This window comes from Pezoporus flaviventris, unplaced genomic scaffold, assembly GCF_033815535.1.
Source record: "Pezoporus flaviventris isolate CSIRO_AGI_PZ_B2104156 unplaced genomic scaffold, CSIRO_AGI_Pfla_v1 ptg000005l, whole genome shotgun sequence".
NCBI lineage: Eukaryota > Metazoa > Chordata > Aves > Psittaciformes > Psittacidae > Pezoporus > Pezoporus flaviventris.
Window position 1 is genome coordinate 21279149 of NW_026892553.1, and position 19423 is coordinate 21298571.

General features: G+C 61.1%; 2 protein-coding genes across 2 annotated transcripts in view; both read left to right on the top strand.

The window, feature by feature from the left end:
• The first annotated feature begins 1866 nt into the window (after positions 1-1866).
• On the top strand, positions 1867-12402 carry GDPD2 (glycerophosphodiester phosphodiesterase domain containing 2). The gene is made up of 16 exons (XM_061446296.1): positions 1867-1975; positions 4052-4194; positions 5226-5329; positions 5403-5496; positions 5730-5789; positions 6060-6158; positions 6525-6618; positions 7055-7200; positions 7653-7735; positions 8266-8416; positions 8868-9083; positions 9844-9995; positions 10335-10482; positions 10678-10760; positions 11216-11244; positions 11533-12402. The coding sequence occupies exons 2-16, from the start codon at positions 4081-4083 to the stop codon at positions 11583-11585; spliced, it is 1626 nt and encodes a 541-aa protein (XP_061302280.1). The 5' UTR covers positions 1867-1975; positions 4052-4080; the 3' UTR covers positions 11586-12402.
• A 443-nt stretch (positions 12403-12845) lies between these two features.
• Positions 12846-19423, top strand: part of DLG3 (discs large MAGUK scaffold protein 3) — a 70903-nt gene continuing 64325 nt past the window's right edge. Inside the window, exons 1-2 of the mRNA XM_061446312.1 lie at positions 12846-12938; positions 14850-14981. Of these exons, the coding sequence (XP_061302296.1) occupies positions 12923-12938; positions 14850-14981 (148 nt within the window). The 5' untranslated portion in view covers positions 12846-12922. The remainder of the gene's footprint in view (positions 12939-14849; positions 14982-19423) is intronic.

The window sequence follows — 19423 nt, forward strand, 5'->3', positions numbered from 1 at the left end:
CTCTGGGGCAGGAATTGTTCCTCAGCTCCATCTAAACCTGCCCTGCTGCAGCTTGAGGCCGTTTCCTCTTGTCCCATCCCTTGTTCCTTGGCAGCAGAGCCCAGCCCCTCCTGGCTCCATCCTCCTGTCAGGCAGTTGTAGGGAGCCATCAGGTCCCCCCTGAGCCTTCTCCACACTGAACCCCCCAGGTCCCTCAGCTCTTCCCCATCACCCCTGTGCTCCAGGCCCTGCACCAGCTCCGTGCCCTTCTCTGGCCCCGCTCCAGAACCTCAAGGTCTCTCTTGCAGTGAGGTCCCCAGAGCTGCACACAGGATTTGAGGTGTGGCCTCACCAGTGCCCAGTGCGGGGGCACAACCACTGCCCCGGCCCTGCTGCCGCACTGGTGCTGATCCAGGCCAGGATACTGGGGGCTTCCTGGCTGCCTGGGCACAAGCTGCTCATGTTCAGCTCCATCAATCAGCGCCCCCAGCTCCTTTCCCATGAGCAGTTTCCAACCGCTGTTCCCCAAGCCTGGAGCGTTGCAGGGGGTTGTTGTGGCCCAAGTGCAGGACCCGGCACTGCCTTGTTCAACCTCATCCCATTGCCCACAGCCCATGGATCCAGCCTGCCCAGATCAGTCTTGGTGTCATTGCCCAGTTCCCCCCTCCCCACCGCCTAAGCTCCTTCTTGGCTCAAGTGGTCCTTCGGTCCCCTCACTATCACCTGCAGCCCTATCCCCAACATTAAACACCTTTAATCTGGTAAAATGGGCTCTCTGCATCCTGGGGCCTCTCCTGGGGCACTGGCCCATTAGGAAGACCCCTGCCTGCCAATCTGCTCTGTCCTGTGGCACAGCCGTTGGTCCATGCCAGAGCTGGCAGAGCATAGAGATGGATGTGGGAGGTGAACTGCTCACTGCTGATGAAATTTGGGCTGTGGGACTGCTTGCTTGGCCTGGGAACATTCCTGGCCCATGCAACGCTTTCAGCTTACTCCTTGCATGTGGAGTAATGGGTGTTACTACACACCCCATCCTGCAGTGCTCAGGACCCTGCGCCGACAAGTCCTCACAAATCATGGAGCTTGTTCCATGGTTTGTGCCAAAGCTGTTGTTACTGGTGTGGAATAGGATCAGCTGCCAGGGCTGAAGCTTCTGCCTAGCCTGGCAGTTGCTGCGTCACTGCAGGTGCTGTCACCTCCCTCTCAATCAGCTTTCCTGGCTCCTTTGTAAGTGACAGATCCCAGAAGTCCCCGGAGATCCCAGGCAATGACAGAATCACAGAATGGTTTGGGTGAGAAGGGACCTTCAAAGCTCATCCAGTCCAACCCCTGCAATGGGCAGGGACATCTCCAACCAGACCAGGTTGCTCAGAACCACATCCAGCCTGGCCTGCAATGTCTCCAGGGATGGGGCAGCCACCACCTCTCTGGACAACCTGTGCCAGGATTTTACCACCCTCACTGTAAAAATGATGGAGCATGTCAGTGACATGGGCACGTCCATCCTGCACGCTGGGTCACCAGGGGCTGTGCCTCTGTTGAGACCTGGTAGGTCACAGCAGTGCTGAGCCCCAGGGAGATGGAAGGCATCGTCCCGTCCATCCGCAGAGGTGCCTCCAGGCCCCTGTCTCGGAGCCGTTCATCTGCTGCCTTAGCGGAGCGCGGTGGCGGTGCCTCTGAAGCACTTAGCACGAAACCACTTTTCCCTCCGTGCTCCGGGAGTGCAGCCGCGGTGCGGGACGTCCCTGCCCCAGCCTGCCCCGCACGCACGGGAAGGTCCCCCCGTGACATCCCCCCCCTTCCCTGCGCTCGGGCTGCCCCCGGGCCCCTTCCCCTCTGTCCCGGGCGCGGGGCCCGCCCCTGCGCGGCGCTGCGGGCGGGACCGGCCCCTCGCGGGCCCCGAGCACACCCAGGCGGGTGTGAGCAGAGCGGGGCCGCCCAGCGCGGAGCCCGGCCCCGCGGCCGCGGGAGCGCAGCGTCGCGGGAGCAGCCGCAGGTACTTTGGTCCCGGGGGAGCAGGGGGGGGTCTGGGCCGGGGGAGCGCGGCTCGAGGGCACTGCTCTGACCGCGCGGCTCTGCCCGTGGGGCCAGGGCACGCTGGGGCTCGGCATCAGCTCCTGCCCGGTGCCGCCCGGCCGGGGCTGGCTCGGCTCCGCAGGGCAAGCGGGTCTTGCCCTTGGGCTCTGGCAGTGCTGTGCCAGCGCCGCTGCGGGGTGCGAGTGCGTGCTGCCGGGCCGGTGGCTACGGCAACGGGTTTGTCACCCCCGCAAGCCCGCTGTGCCCCCACGCTAGGGCCGGGGGGGGGTGTTTTGGGGGGATGCTCCTGACAGAGTCCCAGCACCCCTTGGAGCCAGAGGCCAGAGCAGAAGCTGAGCAGGGTCAGCTGCATGCTTAGCCTAGCTCTGGTTAGGACCTGCACCCTGTACAGGAGTGGTACGCAATAACTGCTGCTGCTGCTGCTGCTGCAGTTCCGCTCAGAACTGGGGACTAGTGTTGGCATTTTCCTCCGAACCCTCCAGGCAGCACCGTGGTCTAGGTTTGTGGCCAGTCCCACGCCACCCCTCTGTCAAACTCCAGTCCTGGCAGCAATAGCCTCTTGAAGCAGCTGAGTGCTGAAGTTCCGCTGGTCCCTACAGCCACTCCTGCTGTACTTTGTACCCTGTGGGAGCCAAGCCAGGCAGGGTTTCCCTGCTCTGCCTGTGTGAGCACTGAGAGCGGGACAAGGCAAATCCCAAGGGATGCTGGCTGAGCCCAGGTGGAAGCGGTGTCCTCTGCTGCTGGTGACAGCGGGGTTATTAAACGGCAGCCAGAGCCCCTGGGCATCAGGGAGGAAAACTGCCAGTCCCAGGGCTTCCAGTGCTTGCATTAAGGCTGGCTTCTTCGGTGGGATCACTGAGTAGGTCACAGCTGCTGATCTAGTCCCTAGAAGATGGAGGGGGCAGCAGATGTGGCCACCGCTGTGCTGCTCCCCATCCCCTCACCTTGGCTGCCTGGACCTTATGCTGGCAGCCCCAGAACTCCTCCGCCTCTGCAGAAGCTGACTGGGATGGGGGATCCAGCTCTTGGGCTGGTACCTGGCTGTGCGTGCCCCAGTGACTGCTGCTCTGTGTGGGTTCAGAGAGGAATCTCTGCACCCCAGCCCTGGACACCAGTGTACTAGTGGTATTTGAGAGCGAGGTGCTGCCCTGGGTGCTGCTGTGGAGGAGACCAGGCTGACCTTAGCCAGAGGCAGGGTACAACAGGGCAACTCTGGTGTAGCTGGCAGGGGCTGGGAGGGCCTGGGCTAGCTCTGCTCCCCTTCTCCATGTCCCTGGCTGGGATGGGACATGGCTGTGCTGGGCACACCCTTGTCCCCAGCACTGAGAGGATGTGGTCAGCTGGCTCCCATGGCTGGCTCAGTGGTCACAGTGAAATGAGAGTCTGGCTTAATCCGTGGGGTGATTGATAGTGCTGTGTGGGTGCCTGGCCTGTTGGGGAGGTTGGGATGAGGAGGGGCATCAGCTTCAAAGTAGGGCAAGCGGTATTAAACATGGGGTTTAGATAGAGAGACCTTATGTGGGGCTCCCTGAGTTTTAAGGTCCCTTCCAACCCAAACGATTCCATGATCCTGACTTCCCAGGTTGTCACACGTACCGGTAGGGGCGGGAGGCCCAGACTGTGGCATGGGGCTGTGTGGTCCTTGCAGCTCCTGGGGAGCCTGGGTGCAAGGTTATGTCGAGCTGGACAGCAAGGCCACAGCCCCTGGAGCCTGCGTGGTGCTCCTGGCTCCCGGTGGAGCACTGAACTCCAGCTGGGGAACAGGCTGTGCTCCTGCCAGCGCCGGGCTTGTTCAGGCTCGCTGAGCAAAGGGTCCCAGGGAGCCTGCTGAACAGGCTGGGCCTGAACCCTGTGCTCCCACTGTCCCTGGCAATGTGCCTTGCCTGGGGACACAGCCAGCGGCCCCGCTATGCCACGGGGCTCTGGGGCAGCGCTTCCCGGGGTGCCTGGCCTCAGGGTGCTGCAGTGCCCCATCCCCAGGGGCAGGGGTGGTGTGCTGGGAGGTCTGTGCCAACGCCCTGTGTGCATCCCGCAGGATTCCTCTGCCTGGCACAGCCCAGCGCTATGGCAGACCCTCCCGGCTGCGGCCGGCCCTGCGCCACGTGCCTGCTCTGCCTCTACAGCTGCCAGTGGATCACTGCCAAGAAGGAGAAGAGGAAGGGCCTGCGAACCACCAAGGTGATACCATGTGGTGGTGGTGATGCTGAGCTGGGGCTTGCCAGCCCCTCTGCGGGAGGATCAGAGTGCTGCTGGGTGGGGAGCAGCTCTGGCTGGGGGGGCTCCGCCACTGCCACTGGTCCTGCACAGGGCTGAGCCCCAGCAGAGCTGGGGTGCTCCCTGGCACCCTGGGTGTGCAGGAGCAGCGAGGGGTGAGGCGGCTGTGCTGGGTGACGGCAGGGGCACAGCGGTGATGCTGAGCAGTGGCCGTGCCCGCGCTGCCGCAGGGCTCACACGTGCCCAGAGCATGGTGCTCCCTGCGGGCAGGTCCCGGGGTGCCGAGAGCCCGCCGAGGCACGTGGGAGGCACGGCTGCAGGGCTGGGTGTGGGGTGCGGGCAGGGGGTGTCCCTGCCAATTTGTAACTGGGGAGGGGTGAGGCCTGGGATTCTCCAAGGTCTCCAACTCCCATGGGAGCGGCTGTGCCGCTGCTTGTTCTGTCTTGCCTGGAATGTGTGAGCTGGGCTGGGCTGCTGGGTGCCCCACTCAGCACCCCTAGTGTCCCTCACCTCCCCGAGAGCACAGGGCTGGGGGACAGAGACCCTGAAGCTGTGCCCGGCTCCGGCTGGGCACACAGGAGCAGTCTGCAGGTTCCCCACTGCAGTGACAGCTCCGAGGCACAGCACCCTTCTCTTGCAGCCCACAGGTCACCCAGCTGGAAGGGGGCAGAACCCGCCCCTTCTCATGTCCAAAGTCCCAGCCTGCTCCCAGGGGCTGCTGCGCGGCGCAGGAGGCAGTCCTGCCACAGGGACTGTCCTCCCCAGCCTGGCATGGGCAGCTGTTTTGCTTGCTGTAGGAGATGCTGGTCCATCTTCCTGTAGCATGGGTCCAGCTCCTGGGGAGCTCCGTTCCCTCTCCATGGGGCAGCTCAGTGAGCCGGTGCCTGCTGTGCCACCCTGTGGCTGCAGGCTGGGTGCTCCCCAGGGCTCTCAGAACCTAGCTGGCAGCTAGGTGCCCTGGAGGTGTGTGCATAGGTGTCATCTCTGGCTTTCAGTGCGACTGCAGCTGGTTCCTTTTCCTCTTCTGCGTCTTCCTCTTCACACTGGTGTGGCTGTACTTCGCCATCATCATCCTCAATGATTTCCACAACTTCAATGAGTGAGTAGGATCCCATGTCCAGCCTTGCTCCCCATGCCACCCCTGCTCCTCTGACTGTCCCCTTTGCTGACAGGTTCATCTTCAAGCAGAGGAAGTTGTGGCTGGACTGGTCCCTGGTCTTGCTCATAGCCACAGCTGTGCTAATCACCTACTCCGCTGTGCTTCTGGTGAGCCCCACTGGTGGCACTGGGACTGGTGGGGGTATGGGGCTGGGCTGAGCACGGGCTGGCTGCCATGGGGGAGCCCCCAGCTTCCAGAGCTGGAGCTGGCTCAGCCTGACCTTGGCCAGCTCCTCTGCCTGTGTCAAGGGGGCAGAGCTCCTGTGGCCGAGTCCTGTGCCCTTAAAGGGCTGAGGTGTGGGGTACAGCCCAGCCCTGACATCTCCTTGCTCTTCTCACAGGTCCTTGCTCTGTGCTTGCAGCTCTGTGGACAGCCCTTGAAGCTACACTGGCTGCACAAGGTGAGAGACTGGGGGTGCAGGGAGCTGTGACCAGCCTATGGGGCTGCATACGGCTGCTGTGTCACCAAAGGGTGGCTGTGTGTCTCCGCTCACCTGGACTTAGTGACCCAGCCATCTGTTTCAGATGAGAATATTCCCCTTGCTCAGAGCATGGGGTGCAGAGCTCCTCAAATGGGGGAATTGGGATCTCGGGACTTGCAGGGGCTCAGCTAGGAGCTGGCCTGCAGGATGCTGTGTGCTCCTCTAACTGCCCTGTGCCATGCCCCACAGACCCTGCTGATCCTCACTGCCCTGGTGGTGGCTGCAGCCTTCACAGGGCTGGGAATAAAGTGGGCGGAGGAGTGGAGAAGTGCCCGTACCTCCCTGCAGGTGAGTGCACTCCCCGATACCTGGGACTCCCCCGCGGTACCCAGCCTGTGGGGATGAGCTGAAGGGTGGCGACTGGAGCCCCCAGCATGGCTCTGTGCCATGGGGATTAACTCCCTGCCCTTGATTCTGCTGCCTGGCAAGGCAAGGCGCTGCTCCTGCTCTTGTAGTCCTGCCTGCAGCGCTGCAGTCAGGGGGAGGAATGGTGGCTGGATCAGTGGGAACTCTGTTCAGATCCCCCCCAGGAGCCCATTCCCTCCCTGGCACTATGGCTCTTGCAGCGGTGGCAGACCCCTGGCATTAGAGCATGTGGGGTTTGGGGACAGGGGCTGGGCTGCTGCTGGCTGACGCCCTCCTTTGCCTCTGCAGGCAACAGGTCCCTTCCTGCACATTGGAACTGTGGGGGGAATGACACTCCTCGCCTGGCCCCTGGCCAGCTTCATCTACCGTACCCGCAAGACAGGTAATGTCCCTTCCAGGGTCTCCAGCTCCCACCTCACCTGCTGCCCTGCTTCCTGTCACCCAGCTGAGAGGCACTGGTGGCACAGTGGTGCACAGAGAGCGTAGGAGCAGTGGGAAGAGGTCCCCAGCTCTTAGTCTGGTAGTAACACCTACTTCTGGCTGCTGCTTCTCCTGCTCAGTGTTGGGGGTGGTTTCAGCCCTTGCTGAAGGAGGGCTATGGATGGCAGACTGAGTCCTGCAGAAGTGCTGGGCTGGAATGCAAGGACATGTAGTGGGTCAGGAATAAATCTGCAGTGTTCCTGAGGCTGGGGATGCAATGCCTGACCTAGGGGCACCATAAGTTAGTGCCAGGTGAAGCCACCTTGGCTTATTCCTGACAGGCCACAAAACACTTCCTCTGCATCTCGCCCCTCTGTCTTCTCTGTCTCTGCCTGCAGGTCTCAAGGTGTTTCTGCTGATTCTGTATTGCATGGTGATGATCGTGCTGTATCTGGCTCCCCTGGGGATCACCTCCCCTTGCATCATGGAGGAGAACCAGCTGCCCCCCAAGCCGGCCCTGGTTGGCCACCGAGGAGCACCCATGGTGAGTGACCAGCACCGGCAGCATCCTGGCACATGGGCAGGGTGGATGGGGCCAGTGAAAGCCAGGCTCTGCCTGGCCGGGGGACACCAGCATCAGACCCTTGCTGCTGCAGGCCTGGTTGAGTGCTGGAGTCCCCGCACCAGCCGGGGCAGCACAGAGTTGGAGATGGATGAGCATGGGGTGAGGAAGGCAGAGCTGTTTGCTGAGTGCTGCTGGACCAGGACCTAGCAACCCTCAGCAGAAAGCCTGGCTATGTGGCGTTGGCTGAGAAGCAGGGACTAGGCAGGCTCTGGCTGTCTGCACCCAGCCTTTTCCATCCTCCGTGTCTCATTGTGGCTGCTCTAGAGTCCAGGCAAGCTGCTGGATGCATCCAGACGGAGCAAGTGCCTGCATCCTTCCCCTTCCTGCCCCTGGCCTCTGCACTAACATTATTTCTACCATTCCTTTTCCAGCTGGCCCCCGAAAACACCCTCATGTCACTGCAGAAGGCGGTGGACTGCAATGTGCAAGTCTTTGAGACAGACATCATGGTGAGGTAAAGAGGCAGCAGGGGCTCAAAGGGAGGAAGGGGCCTGTGTATGCTGGGATGTCACCTCTCATGTGGGGTGTTCCAGAATACGCCTGGAGGTCTGGTACAGCCTGTATCTGGAGCAGCCCTGTTCAAAGGGCTCTGCCATTCCCACCTTGCCAGGATGGGACTGGCTCCAACTTGATGTCCCAATGATCTGGGAGAGGTCCTGGGTTTCTGTCCTTCCCATGCAGGTTGTCTTCCAGGGCATTAGTAGGGAGGTACAGCTTGGAAAACAAACTGTGACTCTAGTTCATCTTATGTAATCCTGTTACAGGGAGAGCTGTTGCAGTGAGCAAGGAATTACTTGGTTCCTGGCTTGGTCTCTAGGTGCTCTGTACCTTCCAGACACTCACCTTTTTGTGTAGAGGACCACAAGTAGGCATAAGGGTGGGGGTTACCATAGCAGGGTAGCTTGGGAGGGGGCAGAAATGCCAGGGCAGGGACAGGAGAAAACAGCTTGCAGCACAGAGCTTCCCTCTTTGCTCCTTTGCCAGTGCTGACGGGGTCCCATTCCTCATGCATGACGAGGAGCTCACCAGGACCACCAACGTGCAGGATGTGTTCCCTGAGAGGGCTGCCCTGAACAGCACCGCCTTCAACTGGACAGACCTGCAGCAGCTGGATGCGGGCAGCTGGTTCCTGGAGGTCAGGATGCTCCTGGGGTGGCTGGAGCAGGAGCACTGGTCCTGGCAGACACCTGGACACGGTGCAGAAGCACTTCCATGCCTGCACTAATCCTCTGGGTGCGGTTCTGCCCCAAGCTGGGGTTTGTTCTGACTCCTCAGCTGAGTCACAGAGGAGACTGGTTTGAGGGGGGATGTCTCGTGTTTGCTCCGTGCTGCACAGCCTGCCTGGGCTTGGAGGCAGCTGGAGCAAAGCTCTTCCCAAAAGGTGACTAACCAACTGCTGAGCTGCTTGAAGTGTGCTGTTAGTGGGGAAAAGGGTAGAGGTGCCCCATGGATGTGCAGGGAAGCATCCCTGTGCCTGTCTGCATGTGGACAGGCCAGGGTGGGGAACTGAGAGCCTGGGATGGGCACCAGTCTGGGAGGTGAAAGCTTGTGGTGGGGCTGCCCGTGACTGACTCTCGCCCTTGCAGCGGAGGCCGTTTCCCACCGTGCAGAGTCTCTCTGCTGGCGATCGCTCCTGGGCGACTAAACAGAGGATCCCATCCCTGAAGGAGGTGCTGCAGGCAACCAAGCAGAGCAACCTCTCCATCATGTTCGACCTCCGGCCCGAGAACCACAGTGACTACCAGAGCTTCGTCAATGCCACCCTGGAAGTGATCTTAGAGTCAGGCATCCCACTGCAGCAGGTGAGCTGGCCACAGCCCTGCTGTCACTGAACACCCCTGTCACCCCATACCCACATCTCATATGTGATGAGTGCTGGCCGGCCATGGCATTTTCTAGCTGGGAGAAGTTGCCAGTAATCAGAGGGTTAATGCCCACAGCTTCAGATACCTGAAATACTCTGGTTCCCCAGCACTGGCCACCCTGGCGTGCAAACAGTGACTCAGTCTAGGGAGAGGAGCAAGAGTGCCAGCAGGGGCAGGAAAACAATGCTCAGGCTTCCACTCACCACGCTGGGCCACACCTCTCCCTGCAGCTCTTGGACTCCTGCAGCAACCTCCTGTGTTGCCTTTGCACTTCATCTAACCTCTGCAGCACAGGAGATGTGCTGCCCTGAGGGGATGAGTTAGCACCCAAATGGTGCTTTCCCTTCTTGGCTTTTGGGGAATGGATAGCTGGAGGGGATGCAGCAAAGGCTGTGATGTAGTGTTGGTCCAAGATGCACCTTTGCTGCAGAGTTGGGGACAAAAGGATGTGCTGCTTGATCCATTCAAGGACCCAGAAAGGACATAACTGCTGCAGCTTTCTTAGGCTGGAACTGCTTCCTCCCCTCAGTGGGGTCTTGGCTGAGACAAGCTCTTAGGAGACTGGCCTGGCTGAGATCCTCATGGAGGAGCTGAGCATAGAGACAGGCAGGGAGCAGCTGTCTGTGCAGGCCATTTGTGCCTAAACCAGCTCTCTGGAGCTCCTCTCCTCTGCATGTGCTCTCTGGCTCTTGCCTAGGTCCTCTGGCTGCCGGATGGCTTCCGGGAACAGGTCAAACAGCAAGCCCCAGACATTCAGCAAGTTTACGGACGGAAGAGACTCCAGGATGAGAAGGAGCCGCTGCTGCATGTGAATCTGCCCTACCAGGACATGAGCTCTGAGGAGATCAGGTGAGAGCTCTGTGCCCAGGAGCTGTAGGGTCTGAACACTCTCCCAGCTCTGTCCTAGGGGCTGGCAGAGGTGGGGGCCAGCTCAGGCCAGGTGCTGGGAATGCGTGCTGCAGCCTTACGACAAGCATGCTTTATTAGGCAGGGCTGTTGCAGGGGATGGAGCTGGCTGCAGTCCTCTGCCTTGCCAGCAAATCCACCCCGGGTCTGGCTCTCCAGACAGTTGTTCCATGTGGCTGCAAATGCTGGATCACATCCCAGATATACAGTCCTCTCTGGCTGTACACTGAGTGTGCTGGCACCTTGCTGTCTGCTGCTCTGACCGCGGCTATCCCTATGCAGGCAGTACCATCGGGACAACATCTCTGTCAACCTGTATGTGGTGAACCAGCCCTGGCTCTTCTCAGTGCTGTGGTGCTCTGGGGTGAGCTCTGTCACCACCAACGCCTGCCAGGTGCTGAAGGAGATGAAACGCCCCATCTGGCTGCTTGTAAGTGACCCCTCCATCCTTCACCATGCCCCATAGCCCTGTGCCTCAGGCATCTGGGTCCCTTTTCTGCCCCAGCTCTGGGCAGCCAGCTGCCTGCAGGATGGGTTTTGCTCAGTCCTGTGCTGGCACGGAGCAGAAGGGATGCTGGCACACCACCCCTGGCTGGGGCTTATGGCTTGTCTCGTTTCCTTGCAGCCCAGCAGCACGTACCTCATGATCTGGGTTGTTGTGGACTGCGCTTCCTTCCTCACCATCCTCTGGGCCTTCTTCTTGCTCAAGTACGTTGGATTCCTTTCCCCCCTTGCACGGGCAGCCTTGTTGGGGGAGGCTGTAGCGTGCTCCGGGTGGGTGGTACACACTCAAACATGGTTGTAGCTGCTGCCACCCCTCTCTGAACTGAGATCCTGGGGGGGGCTTCTCCTGTCTGGATAAGTGAGAGAGCAGTGTGGAGGCAGCTTTTACCACCAGGCTGCAGCTAAAACTCTGGCCCGACCCTTCCTCAAGCCACTGGATGCCTTAGTTCACGTTTAGTGAATGCTCTGCACCCCAGGGCTGGGTGGGAGGAGGCTGGGAGACCTTGGCCCTGCTCCTTTAGCAGTGCTGCAGACACAGAGAGCTTATTCTAGTGGAACTCTTTTGTCCTGGGGGGCCCCACAGTCTCCATCTGGGAGCTTGGAGGATGGGCGGGGAGGCCAGCCTGACATGCTAACATCGGTCCTATTCCATCTCCTAGGAAATGCTCACAGAGAAGACGGCCGGCGGGTGAGTGTGCAGGAATGTGAGCAGCCCGCCCTCCCTCCCTCCCAGCCCGGCTGTGCCTCCCGGGCAGGCAGCTTTCTCCAGCTGAACGTGACAGAGTGGTTTGGGATGGCCAGGGGAGGGAAGGGAATCCCAGCCCAGGGAGTCCTGCCCTCAGCAAACAGACCTCTGGGGCAGCACTGGGGAATCCCACATTCCCCGGGACTCCTCAAACCTGCTTTTCAGGCTGCTTTGCCTGGGGCTGCGGGATGGTGCCCAGGATGACAGTTTATTTTCTCTTCATCTCCCCAGAGTCCGAGACAGACGTGCTGCTCACAAAGATCAACAGCTTGATGCAGGAGTGATCCCTCCGGGCTGCTGCGGTGGAGGGCAGCCAGAGCCCTGCACCGCTGCAGGAGGGAGCATCCCTCAGGCCAGCTTCGAGTCTCCTTCCTGAGGCTCCCATCCCCTGTAGCCTTCCTGGCTCCTTTCATGGTGCACAACTGCCCTCAGCTGAAAAGGCCTGGAAATGGGTCCCCAGTTCCCACGGGCAGGGAGGAACTGGAGTCTTTGCAGGGGTTTGCTGGGGCTGGCTTGCACCTGGGGGCTGAGCACTCATTCAGTGGTGCTAGGGCTGAGACCTCTGCCCTGGCCTTTGGTGGGGGTTTGGGTCACTGTTTGGTGCAGGGGAAGGGCAGGCTCTGCCTGTCATCAGCAGCTCTGCAGAGGTGGTGGATGCCCCATCCCTGGAGACATTCCAGGCCAGGCTGGATGTGGTTCTGGGCAACGTGATCTGGTTGAACGTGTCCCTGCTCATTGCAGGGGGTTGGACTAAATGAGCTTTGAGGGTCCTTCCAACGCGAACCGTTCCATGATGCTAACTCTGCAGCCAGGGGTGGGAAACCTTGTTTGAAGTGCTGCTCCTGGGGCCTGCCCTGCCCCTTAGCTTGAGGAATGGGACAGGGGGGTTGGGGGCGTTTTTTCACTGGCTGCAGGGGAGCTGAGCCCTGCACACCCTTGTGCTGCACACAGGTTCTGCCCCTGCTGCTGCTGCTGGCTTCATGTGTGCACACCAGGGTGTTGGCAGCCCATACAGCACTTGGTGCCTGTTGCTGTGTGGGGAAGGGAGCAGAGGCTGGGGCTGGTGGCGGCTGGGGTGGCAGGACCACAGTCACGGTCCTGTTGCCCCAAGGCTGCGGGGATGGGCAGGGAGGGGAGTGGTGGGGCTCAGGATGCAGCAGGGCCTGGAGCTTGGGAAGGGGTCGGGTCAGTTTTAGTTGTTTGTATTTATGTCAATAAACCGGCCAAGTGCCAGCCAGCGCCCGCGGGGTGACTCCTCCGGTAACTGCCCCCCGCGCCCCGCCTGGCCCCGACGGCACCGGGCGCAGGCGGCGATCCGCGGCACGCCCGTGCCACCTAGTGACAGCCGGGGGAACCGGGCCGGGCCCTGCCGAGGCCGGGAGGCCGAGCGGAGACCGCCGGGCGGAGCCGCCGGGCGCGGAGCGGTGCGGGTGCGGTGCCGTGCGGTGAAGAGCGGCTGTGTCCGGCGGCGGGGGCGCGCTCGGTGCCGGCGCTCCCGGGGCGGTGCCGGCGGGGGGCGGCTCCTCGGGCGGTCCCCCCGGGGCGGGGCGGGGAGGGGCGGGCGGCGGCGGCTCCTCGGGGGCTGGCGCGGAGCGGAGCGGCCGCTGGGCACGGCGGAGCGATGATCCGCAGGGAAGGTAAGGAGCGCCCTGCCCGCCGCGCTCAACAGGTGCTGCCCTGCCCGGGCCGAGCCCCGCGCTCCCGGCCTGCCCTCAGCGCTGCGCCCGGGCGCTGGGAGCCGAGCACCGGGCGCCCCGGCTCCATGCGCTCCCCGGGGGGTGCGGCACGGGGGGTGCTGCGCTTGGGTGCTGCGGGGAGGGCAGGTTGGGGGTGGGCCCCCAGGAAGGGTCTCCTCAAAGTGGGGTTTGCACCTTGAGGCGCGGCGAGGTGCGCCCTGGACACCGGAGGCTGTTCGGGTGCTGAGGAGGGGTCCTCTGGGCTCTCTCCCCTCCTGCAGGCCAGTCCCTGGGTTCGGTGGTCCAGGGCCGGTGCTCAGTGCTCCAGGCGCCTGTCCCCGGGGCTGGTGGCCAGGCTGCTCGTTGTGTGCAGCTTGGGCTGGGATGTTCACACCAGGTTTGCAGTGTGCGTGTCCTGCTGTGGTGGCCCTGGAACTCCACCTGCTCCTTTAGCTTCTGCTGATAAGGACCGGAGTGACCCGGCGAAGATGACTCAATCCTGCTCAGGGGATGCTGGGCAGCGGCTGAAGACGTTGCCTGATCTTGCAGGGAAGGAAGCCCTTAGTGGAAGCACAGGGCTCAGATGTCCGTAAAACCCAATAAACCTGGAGCCTGGGCAAGTCCCTGCTTTTCCTGGAGCCAGCATGGAGCTATTCCCACTTCCCCAGGCTCCTTTCTCTGTTCTGCTCCCATGATGAGCCCATGTGGGCCAGTGTTCCAGACAGGACGCGCTTCCCCTACAGGCCAAGCCGGAGCTGGGTGGGAAGCTGGCTGTGGGAGCTGGGACAGCAGGTCACACACACCGCAGCAGACACAGGCCCCTTGTTTGGTGACCTGAATTCCCTGCTGGGAGCATTGGGATGAGCAGGGTCACCTTTTCTGCATGAGTTCCTGGGTTAAAAGATGAGTCCCCAGCAATGGTGGGACAGCTCCCGCGCCTCCTCACACAGACGCTCTTTGTCTGGAGGCTGCCTGGGTGACAAAGGGAAATAGGCACTGATAGGGCTGGAACAGGCTCAAGGTCCATGGGAGCTCCCAGCCACCCGGGACATGGGTAACATCTGGAGCTGGGCTGGCAGCTCCAGGCATCTGCCCAGAGGAGCATCGGGGTGTCCTGCCACAGACTGATCTCAGCTCCACTCGGTTGGGTCCGAGGTTGTCTCGTAGCTGTGGTGAGCCCAGGCTTTAATGAAAGCACGGCTTCATGGCAGCCCCCAGTTCCCTTCCTGGCCAGCATTCCTCCTTCCCTGACATCGAGGCATCGTGTTCCTTCCCCTGTGTCTCCTGCTGCCCCAAGGCTGCTTCCTGCATAGAGCAGTTCTTACCTTACACCCTCCAGGAACCCAAGTTTTGCCACTCCTATAGCTGAGCTGCTTGCAAGATCTTGTGCTACATCAGGGGGCTGTGCTCAGCTTTGCTGCAGCCATCTGGCCCCGCAGACTGCAATTGGTAGTGTTCATAGCCCTGTGTAACTGGGACATGTCCAGCTCCTGATCAGCTTCTCTGCCTGGGAGGTGGCTGAGGAACGGCGGCTGCCCAGAGCCACAGGGTTTGGAGATGAATCAAGATGGGTTTAGCCCCTGATTGTCAGGGTTGAGAGAGGCTAGCAGGCAGAACCATCCCCCTTCTGTCCCTGCCCAGCCCTGCCACAGCCCTCACACCTCACAGCAGGATTTGCTCTTGTAGGGAAGTGTAAGGAGGTGGTTTTGTGGTTGTCTGGCTCTTAAAAGCCCAGAGCTGGAAGATAGCTTGAGGCACTGTCTAGGTGAGCCCCTTTGCGCTGCTCCAGGGCTGCACTAGAGCCTTCCCTGCTGATGTCTGTCCATCCATCCTCCAGCGTTAAAGCCTTGTTACCCTTGTGTTTCTCTGCAGACACTGAACGGGCAGTGGAAATCCTGAGCAGATACCAAAGCACCCTGCGGTCCCCGGAGGAGCAGGAGCTAAAAGCCTCCATTGGAAAAGTCTCGCACATCTTCCAAAGCGAACTCTTCCAGGCTCTGCTGGGTAAGGCCCTACCTTGCAGTCCCTGGGGCTTTGTGGTCAGATCCTGCATAGGGGCCTGTCTCTGACCAGGCTGAGTGCAAACACAGGGGTGCCTGTAACGCTGGGGAGCTGGGCTGTCCTTCCCCTCCAGAGCATGGGCAGGAGATACCCGGGTCAGGGCTGCAGTCAGGTGGTTGTGGACAAAAAGTAAAGCCTTCTTCAGGCCATGCCTCATCTAACCACCACCCACTGAAGGATGCTACCGGGCAGTGCCTGATCTACGCAGCACCCACTAAAGGGTGCTGCAATGCTGTGAGCACTCTCTGTGCATCGCAGGCATGGTGTATCCACAGCCACCGCGGGCTTCCAGCTCTGCTGCCATACCAAGGACACCCCACGACGGGGCCTTGCTCCTCTCTGCAGCCCTCAACCCCATCACAACCTGCCAGCCCGGAGGGAAACTAAATTTGTCTGTCTTTGAGAGAGAACCCACACGCACCCAGCTCCTTTTGGGGTATCCTGGTCTTTCCTGCACTTAGACCCGCAGGCATTTGGGAGTAACACACAGTGCAAGTGGTTCCATTCCACACAAGAAACCCTTGACAGCAAGGCTCATCCTGGGGCTGGGCACCAGAAAATGCTGGTTTGAGTGTGGCTGTGCCTGTTAGTGCAGAAGTGTTGTGGAGGGCGTGTGTGTCTGCAGAGAGCACATCCTCACACACGCCAGGCAGCACACGCCTGCTGCGCTGGTTTCCCACTCTCCAGCCGTGTGTCCTGGTGTCGCAGCGGCGCTGTGCGAGGGAGTGCCGCTGGGTTGCTGGTGCCCTTCTCGACTGGGTGAACAGGATATGAGTTCCCTTCCTCCGGCTGTGTTTACCTAACGAGGAGTTTGCATTAATTGCTCCTGCCCCCCCCGGAGCGTGGGTTTGTGAATTCCTCTGTCCCTGCGTGGACACGGGTGACGCTGTGCTGGCTGCACGTGGTCCCTGTGCCCGCGCACAGCGGGGTCTCTTGGTGTCCACGGTGCAGCCCCGCAGTGACAGCTCTGGGAGGATGTGGAGCGTTTCTGTCTGATTTGCTTTCCCCCTGTTGGCAGAGCTGCTGTGTCTGTGACCTGTGCCCAGGGCCACGGGGCTGGTTTGGAGCTTGTTTGTGGGAGGATTTGCAGCAGAGCCGCGGGTCCGTGTCCCAGTGCAGGGCCTCCCTCTTGCTGCCCCGCACTGTGCCGGATGCTTCTGGCTCTGGAGAGGGCTCAGCCCACAGCCTGTTCTGGTGGAAGGGGTCCCTGCCCGTGGCAGGGGTTGGAGCTGGATGAGCTTTAAGGTCCCTTTCAGTCCAAACCAGGCTGGGATTCTGTGATGCTACGAACATGGGGCTGCCTTTTTTCCACCCCCGGGAAACACAAATGCATGAGCATGGTACAACCCCGTCCCCAGATCGTATGCTCCTGCAGGTAATGCTCTCCTGAGACATGTTGGCTGGCTTGTGTTTGAGCACTAAAGTGCATCATGCCATAGTAGAGCCACCAGAAGTGCCAATCATAGGGTTTTCCAAGTTAACCTATGTGGAAAATGCCAGGGATAGAGATGGTTTTCCATGGGGTTTTTCGTTCAGAACAAGCTGAATTGTGGACTGTAGAAGCCCCAGTTTGCCCACCTCCAGGGAAGGATCTGCTGGGATGTTCAGATAAAGCCTGTGTGGTGCCCAGGGCTGGATGTATCCATGGCTGTGGACATGTTCATGGCTGTATCCATGACTGTTCACTGTTTCCTGCCAGGCTCCTCTGAGCACAGCCCAGACCCTTGAACCCTGGTGACCACCACCACCCTGTCCCCGGAGCTGCCCCTGTGCCGGGGTGCACTGATCCTGCCCGGGCGGCTCGGCGCAGCGGCGATGGCTGCGCTGCAGGAGCTGCTCCGCACTGGAATGCGCCAGCCCCAGCTCCGCACAAAAGAAATTCCTTGGCGGTGCAGAGGGAAATGGGCTGTGCTGCTCCCTCCTCCTGGCGCCTCTCTTGCGTCCCAGGCCATGGAGCCAAGCGCGTGACTTGCAGGGAGCAGCCCTGCAAGGGCTCGAGGAGCAGGGGCTGGGGATGCTGCAGCTGGGCTGGGTGGTCCCTGTCCTGCTTCCCCTCTGCCCCATAGAGAGATGCTCGGCCTCCTCCAGTGCTGCTGATGGGGCTCACACCCAGCCCCCTGACCTTTCCTTCCCAGAACCAGGGCTGAAAGAGGCCGTTGTGCCCTGTGCAGCTGGGCAGGGCCTGCGTGCTGCCAGCAGCCCGAAGGGCAGCGCTCCCCTGGGAGCCCTCTGGGGCTGTGCTCCCATCCCATGCCCGAGCAGGGGCTGGCGCAGACCCCCCGAGCTCCTGTCAGCTGCTCGGGCTCCCCCCCTCCCTGTGGCTCCTGTGACCCCCAGAAGGGTTCCTCACGCAGAGCCCTGCTGCTGCAGAGGCTGGAGGAGAGGCGGCTGCTGCCAGGGCCGGTGCTGCTGGGATCCCTGCTCATGGCTTCAGCAGCTGCTGCAGGAGTCGGGGTGGGAAACTGGAGTCACCTGAAGGATTCTGGGCCCTGAGGATGGCTCCTCCCGCAAATTAACCAATAGCCAAGGATGGAAACCAGGAGCTTGCTCAAAAGCTCTGCTGTGGCTTTCAATCCTCCCCTGGCAGCATGGGGCTGGTGCGAGGCTGGAGGCTGTGCTTGGGGTGAATGTGGTGACAGAGCTGATGACAGCGCAACACTGGGTAGGAAATGTCATTTTCTGAAGGTGGGTGCATGTGCTGCTGTCATGAGGGTGCTGCTGGCTCGAGGGTGCTGCTGTCATGAGGGTGCTGCTGGCACAAGGGTGCTGCCGGCTCGAGGGTGCTGCAGCAGCCCTCAGACGCTGGTGCCACTGAAATATGTAATGACATTTGTTTGACCCCAGGAGGAAGCTGTTGCACAGATTCTGATCTCTCTGAATCTTGGTTACTCTTCCTTGTTCGCTCCAGAGCAGACCGGCAGTCATGGAACAGAACCTGGGGGTTAGGACAGCACAGCTTCATCTTTAGGTGCCAGTGTTCCCTTCCTGAGGTTTTCCAGGTGGTGCTGCTCTCAGAGTGCACAGGTGGGGCAGACGTGGCTGCAACTTGTGATGCCCACCAGAAGCGAAGGAAATTCTATTTATTGTTCATGCCACTTGCACGTGTCCTAAAATGCCCTCAGGTCACAGCCGTACCCTGAACCTCACCCCCAGTCCTGAAGCTCCTCCCAGCAACGATTCCCTCTCCTGGCAAGCACCTAAAACGGGCTGAGAGTGTCGGAGGTGGGAAGTGGCTGCCTGGGAGCACAAGCTTCCTGCTCCGTAGGCTCCTTGCCAGCTTGGCTGCCCGAGGCTGTGTTCCTGCCGCAGATGGGTGGCAAACAGGGACGCTGGCAGCCCTGCACCCCCACGACGGGGCTGTTCAAATCCTGTTTTCATTCCTGCGACGTTCCCTGCGTTCCAAGGGTAATCCACGCAGCCAGGAGCTCCCGCTAGCCCGTTACGCAATGGCTATTTTCGTAACCAGAGGGGTTTGCACAAAAACAAAGCCCCGTTTGTGTGGCTGCGCCACGGCTGCTGGCCGTGACCTCGTGTCTGATCTGATGGGGGGGTCGGGAGCTGCCCCGGGGCAGATCTGGGGGCTCCTGTCAGCACCGGCGGCCCCGGGTTCCCCGGCACACAGGACCGAGCCTGGCAGCGGTGCTGCGTGAGGGCGGCAGCGCGGCGCTCCCTGGGCATGCACAGCAGCTTTGTCCCTGCAGCTGGGATGTCCCCAGGAGCTGTGCGATGGGGGCCGATGCTGCTCCCCTCCCGTCAGCGCAGGGATGTGCTGCTGCAGTGCATGGGCACGTTGTTCAGCACAAGGGGAGAATGGGGACCTGCATCTGGAGGGGTCGATCCTGCTTTGTAGAAGCTTCCCTGGGAAACAGCCCCTGGCAGCGCTCAGCATGTCCCTGCTCACGCTGCCCAGCGCTCCCCAGGTTTCCTCTCGAACCCCCTATAAAGCGGGCATTTATCCCCCTGCAGTGGTGAGCAGTTACACACCAACGGGCTGGTGTGGTCCCAGGGAGCACCAGGGCAATGGCCACGGTCCCGCAGTGCTGAGACCCCCCCACTGGGCCCTTGGGGTGGCTCCAGGAGAGGGTCCCTCCAGCCTCCTCCAGGTACAGCAAGTGGGCTCCAGCTCCTGCTGCAGCTTTCCCTGCTCCAAGGGTTTTCCCTGCTGCCGTGACTTTGGGGCTCTGCTGCCTTTGCCAGGCTTCCTGTTTCCTGGGCGCTTGAAGGGATTTATTACTCTGTTGTACCTTCTGCAAGGCATTTACAGACTCTCCTGGCCGACCTCTTGGAGCTTTACCTTTAACCTGGCAGCAGTTACCACCCTTCCTGGTTTTCATTTGGATGCAGGTGAATGCCTCCTTGTCTTCAGCACCCTGACTTGCCCTGCG

Excerpts from the sequence above, each read along its gene's own strand:
- GDPD2 (XM_061446296.1), top strand. The coding sequence starts at position 4,081 with ATGGCAGACCCTCCCGGCTGCGGCCGGCCCTGCGCCACGTGCCTGCTC. Across the intron at positions 4,195-5,225 it reads AGGGCCTGCGAACCACCAAG|TGCGACTGCAGCTGGTTCCT; the intron begins GTGATACCATGT and ends TCTGGCTTTCAG. Across the intron at positions 6,159-6,524 it reads GTGCCCGTACCTCCCTGCAG|GCAACAGGTCCCTTCCTGCA; the intron begins GTGAGTGCACTC and ends TTGCCTCTGCAG.